This window comes from Ictalurus punctatus, chromosome 26 (assembly GCF_001660625.3).
Source record: "Ictalurus punctatus breed USDA103 chromosome 26, Coco_2.0, whole genome shotgun sequence".
NCBI lineage: Eukaryota > Metazoa > Chordata > Actinopteri > Siluriformes > Ictaluridae > Ictalurus > Ictalurus punctatus.
The window spans coordinates 17,908,633-17,914,621 of record NC_030441.2 but is presented as its reverse complement, the minus strand read 5'-3'; the positions used below and the strand labels follow the sequence as shown (position 1 = coordinate 17,914,621).

Genomic DNA, 5,989 nt, shown 5'->3' with positions numbered 1-5,989 from the left:
CGGGGTAATGGGCTCCGGCTGTAGCAGGAGTCGGGGGGGGGAAAGCCCCGTGTTTCAAGTTTAAACGGCCCCGCCCCTCACAGAGCCCCGCCCCCAAGACGTTTCGCAGTTCTAGGCAGGCTACGGTTCCGCGGCCCCACCTGACGTGTCGACATAAAACAAGACGGGATACAACCGCGAAAGCGAAGCACCTACCGACCTCGGAGAGGACGAGTCGAGACGAACATCCGAGCGAAAGGAATTTATCTAAATATGGGCGGGACGAAATAATAGCGTGTTGTTCTGCCGTTACAGCCACGAGAACGCCGTCTCGACGGTCCGGCCCACGGACCGCTCGAGCGCGAGATAAAAGCGCGGCGGTGTTCTACACCGCTTAACCCGTTTCACTACCTGCAAAAAAGAAAAGACAAAGAAAGAAAGAAAAAGAAAAAAACAAAAAAAAAAAAAAAACCAGGGACATCCTTAATAAAAGTTCTATAAACGTGGAAACTTCTAGAAAGATCATCAAATCAGAAAGCAGAAGTAAAGAGAGGGGAGGAGAGGAGACACGTGTGCTGCACTGTTCCCGTTTCTCAGCCATCACGCATGAGCTTTACTAAATCACGCTCTCACACGCAACGCTCTCTCGCTCGCTCACTCGCTCCGAGCCAGAGTGACTGAAAGAGAACAAAAACAAAACAGAAGTAGGCAAACACGCACGCACGCGCACACACACACGCACACACACACACACACACACACACACACACACACACACCCATGAACTGTGCACCAATCTAGTTCACAGGGTCTAGTGAAAATCTCTCTCTCTCTCACACACACACACACACACACACACACACACACACATTATAGCCTCTTCAGCACAATGTCCTCCTGAGCTTCCTGTCGCCTCTCCATGGCCCAGTGCACTGTGTGTGTGACCCACCAGGCTTTATTCACCCTAATCCGCCCGGCCCTACGCCCAGCGCTATTGTTTACCGCTAATACATACAGCCGCCGGTGGCCGGGAATGGAATACACACACACACACACACACACACACACACACACAGCATTACAGACTCTAATTGAGGATGAAATGGAGACAGAAGCACACACACAGTGGACAGCAGACATCAGCCATTTATACAGATCGAAGACAAAGAACAGAAAACACCGTAGGACCGTGGACCGAGGATGCAAGGTGGGGGGAGGGGGAGGGGGAGGCGGGGAGGCGGGGGGGGGGGGGGGGGGGGGTTCACATCCACTAACACAGGAATGGGCCGAGTTAAAAAGAGAGAGAGAGAGAGAGAGACAGACACACGCACACACACACGTGCGTGCACACACACGAGCTCGTAAAATGGGGGATGTCTGGACATCGTCCACACACACCAACATCTATGTTACGCGCTTTCTGTCCGCAGAAGAACGCGGACTTCACGCAATCCTCCCGAGATTCCCTCTTTCATAGGATTCAGGCAACAGACTTTACAAGCGAACCTAGACCGGCCGTTTAAAAAAGAACATCCGCAGGATTACACCGAACCACATTATGCACATCGGTAAACGCGCGAAATGACAGGATCCGTGCACGTCCGAACGTCGTGGAATGGGCCGGAATTCTGGAAATGGCACGGGGGACTGTTAAGATATGAAAAAACGACAACACCGTGTTACATGGAACTGAGGTGCACGCCGTTAAAGAAAAAAAAAAAAACCCAAACGATTGCGTTTAGAACGTACGGCAATTCCATAAATCGGAATTTCATGGAAATGCCTGGAATTCCGGTACATTCCGTACAAATCCGAATTGCATGGAATTCCATGGCTTTGTAGGACGTTCCATATAAACTGGGAATTTCATTGAACTGTGGCACGTTCCATTAAAAAAAAAAAAAAAAAAAAAAACACCACACAACTGCTTAGAACTGTCGTACGTCCCAAATGAATCCCAGGGAAGTCCATGGAATTCCAATACATTCCCTATAAATTGGAATTTCATGGAATTGCCCAGAATTGTGGTACGTTCCATACAAAACGCGGAATTCCAGTTAACGCCGGTACGTTTCCATATAAACACCCGGCTGCACGGAATTTCATCGCGTCCCGCACAAAACATACGGAATGTCACGGAATCGCCTGGAATCGGGTTACGTTCCGTACGAAGCACAGGATCCCGCTGATTCGCGGCACGTCGTCGAAAAAAACGAGACGGGATCGCACGTCGATTCATTAACTCAAACCCCCCGTGCGACTGCTCAGATTTAAACTGATAAACGAATGAATTAATGAAACCCCTCATAACCACGATGATGAGGTCGAGTTCATTCTCCACCATCCAGGCAGCAGCAGGGGGATTAGAACACCACCCCGAGGTCTGGTCATAAATGCTCTCGGAGGTGAGGCATTTCCTGGCTACGACACATCCGAACTGAGTAACCGGGAACTCCCTGAGCTAACAACTCCGATGGCGCGCCGTCCAAAACCGTTGCCAACCGACACAGCGGCTGCGTTTCCCAAGCAGCATCCAGAAATGAAATAATGAAAGAAAACTGGAAAACTGGTGTACTGTTGGAAGGCGGTTTCCTCGCAACCGCCCTAAACACGCACGCCAGACTTCCACACACAAACTCGGATTCCTCGGGCACTGCTGATCATGCAAAAAAAAAAAACTAGTACAGCACGGGGATCTAAACACACACACACACACACACACACACGCACGCGCGCGCGCACGCTGTGCTCCCTTCTAAACCCGGCTCTTTGTCGGGTTCATTGTGCCGAGGGTCAGGCCGGCACTGCCTGGCGCTGGAATTGCTAGGTAGACGTTGAAGGGAAAAGAAAGCATGCAAGATGACAATGTCTAATTATTCTCCATTCAGGATGAATTTTTCGGAGCGTTCGGCGGACGGGAAAAGTGGTGGAGGGGGGTGGGGGTGGGGTGGTGAGAGGTTTTGAAGGATGGCTGCCATGGTAACAAGGCCTAATTGGCCCCCTCAGACTTGACTTGGTCTGACCCGGTATTGACAGCGAAGCCCTTTGGGGTCGCGAAAGTAAAACACCACACTACGAACAATCGAACCATTCAGGATCGAAAGACGTTAGGAAAAGCGATTAAAAAAGAATAAATAATAATAATAATAATAATAATAATAATAATAATAAAGAAGGCTAAACCCACGAGTGAAAACATTACGCTAACTCGGTACTGTACGTCTAAAGGAACTCAAACTGTTTGATGATAATCGGTGTTAGTGGAAATCAATACACAAATTTCCGCTTGCCATTGTGTGTGTGTGTGTGTGTGTGTGTGTGTGTGGGGTGATAAACTGATGTGCTGATAACAGGAGGCGCTATTGTTTAAAGTCTTTGATCTAGCTAACGGTCCTGATAGCGAATCTACTGTCCGCGGCGTCCTCTCCCTCTTCCACTTCCTCTTCTCTCCGCGCCAACACCTTCCCAGATCTCGGGTTCGGAAGCGGAACGGGCGAGGAAGCAAACTCACCGGAAATCACCGCGAAGACGCAACACGAGCATGAGAAGCACTCTAGTGTTTACTTACACACATACGTGCATACACACACCGGGGCGCTGAGGCGAGGCGAGACGAGGCGAGGAGAGGCGGAGCGAAACTCACCGGCCAGGCGAAGCTGAACGAGAGCACGACGCGAGCCTTGTCGTTCTCCGCCAGGCTCTTGGGCGACACGACGTTCCCGCCGATCACCGGAGTAGATCCACTGCCGAAACTGCACGGCCCGCCGGGGGTCACCCTGGTCTGGTACTCCTTAAGGCACAGGCGGAAATACGTGTCGCACTCGTCCCGCGTGCATCTGTTGTTGTCCGCCGCGTTCCGCGTGCCGTCGCAGCACGAGCCGCTCTGCAGCTCCCCGTTGATGTTCCTGACCGACAGCACACGCAGCTCAAAGTGGCCCGACGCTTCACACAGCTGGGAACGGGAACAAGAACGCAGATTGTTAAGCACGGGGGGGGGGGGGGACAACGGAAACACAAAACAGACAAACCCTTTATTTAGAAGATCGAATTAGTGGTTCGTTTTACGACATTTATAGCATGCGAGACAATGGGCACGTCCGAAAGGGCACGGTAGGACGCGGTCCAGGAGCCGGAACATTTGTCACTCGAAAATAAAGACGCTATAAAGGGGGATCTGAAACAATGCAGTAAAATTAAACTCACAAAAAAAACAACTTTTTCCTCTAGAGTGGACTATGTTACACACACACACACACACACACACACACACACACACACACACACACAAAAACCCCTTCATCCACCATAAAACAACAGGACATTACATTCAGAAAGACATTCTGTCCTGAACTCGAAAAAAAAACAAACCCAACAACATCATGAACGCTCCTCTGGATTCTCACTGAACTTTTTTTTCTTCCCCCTCTCGTTCTTTTTCCATGCATGTTTGGAGAACCTCTGCAGCCAGGTTCCTGGAGGCACTTTTTAAGGGCTCCTTTTCCAGACGACATGATTTCGATGTTATTTCCTCTCTTAAAACATCTCCCAGGAACGGATCGGTTCGGATCGGTAAATAAAAAGATGAACGATTATTCTATCCGTCCTGGCCACCGACAATAAAAGCTTTCCAGAACTTTTTCAAGAAGGGGGGAAAAAAAAAAAAGTTTCTCAGGGAACACTCGCAGATAGGAAAAGAAAGAAAGAAGAAGAAAAAGAAGAAGAAGAAGAAGAAGGGGAAGAGAAAACAAGTGAAGGCTCTACTAGACAGCCTTGAAGGTTGGGTTAGGAGGAATGTTGCAAGAAGGTTTCTGGAGATAATCCAAAGAAGCAGTAAAAGATGTTTGTTTGTTTGTTTGTTTGTTTGTTTGTAGGGTAGGTGCATGCTATTTTGGATAGGATGTTCAGTACTTGAGTTCATGTTCATGGCGCAGTTTGGGTCAGTAGGAAACTTCTCAAAACTCCTGCAAACTTTTAGAACAGTGCGCACTTTTCGGAGCTTTGGGCACCGAGTCCTCGCAGACTGCACACCGGTTTTGTGGAGAAAAACAAGTGCGTTACGGCGTCCAGGAGCGACGCGTGCGCGTGGACTTACCTTCATGCAGAAGAAGTGTATGAGGAGATGAACGCAGGCGGCGGCGGCGGTGAAAGTGGAGCTCCGTCTCCGCATTGTGCCGCCTCTCCTGTCCTCTCCTAAAGATCTGCTCACCTCCGCTCACACTTCAGCCGAGATCTCGGCTCGCGCACACACACACACACTCTCACTCTCACACACACTCACTTCCTCCGCTCCGGTCCGGTGTGCACATGCACATGCACGGGCGCACAAGCACGACGCGCGCGATCCCTGGGAACGGTATAATAAATTCCTCCGCGTAAAGGAAAGTCACCAGCAGCGCCGCGCGTGCACCTTCTCGAGATCGGTTTGTTATCCACTTTCTTTCCTCTTTTCTCCTTCTTCTTTCTTTATGTCCGTCAGTCCTTATCCCGTTTCGCTCCCCTTCTCTGAGATGTGTCTTTGAAGTTTTCCCCCGTTGTGTCCCGTCGGGCGCCACGATGCGCTGCTCCTACTTGGACTGCTGGGCGAAAAAAAAACCCCTCTCTCCGGTTGTGGGAAAGCGAGCTTTCTATCTATCCGTTCACGGGTGGAGGCGGGGCCCGAGCGGGCGCCTCATTAATATTCAAAAGCGGGGCGGGGGCTATCAGAGCGCGCTCGCGCACACGGGATTTAGGATTATAAAGCGTGCTGAAATGTCAGGTGTGTGTGTGTGTGTGTGTGTGTGTTTATTTATCTATATACACACATGTATATCATTTAAACAGGGTAATCAAAGTATGAAACACGGAAGTAAGAGGAAAGATGTTAAATCTTTTAAATAAGACCCATATATTAAATACATACCGTTTTGAAAGCCTGTACTACACCGTCACGTGACCCACCTGCTAGTAGACAGATTTACCCTCAAAATTTCCCTCAGATTTACCCTCAGACAGCTGAGTTTTTCGTGTGTGT

At 49.8% G+C, this 5,989-nt stretch overlaps 1 protein-coding gene across 2 annotated transcripts in view; it reads right to left on the bottom strand.

Annotated features, from left to right (window-relative positions):
- Positions 1-5,612, bottom strand: part of jag1a (jagged canonical Notch ligand 1a) — a 35,790-nt gene extending 30,178 nt beyond the window's left edge. The window contains exons 1-2 of one of the 2 annotated variants that reach the window (XM_053676058.1): positions 5,072-5,612; positions 3,623-3,931 (exon numbers count right to left, since the gene is read on the bottom strand). In XM_053676058.1, coding sequence (XP_053532033.1) covers positions 3,623-3,931; positions 5,072-5,146 — 384 coding nt within the window. In that variant the 5' untranslated portion in view covers positions 5,147-5,612. The remainder of the gene's footprint in view (positions 1-3,622; positions 3,932-5,071) is intronic. The other variant, XM_053676057.1, reaches the window with a different exon arrangement.
- Between the last annotated feature and the right edge of the window lie 377 nt (positions 5,613-5,989).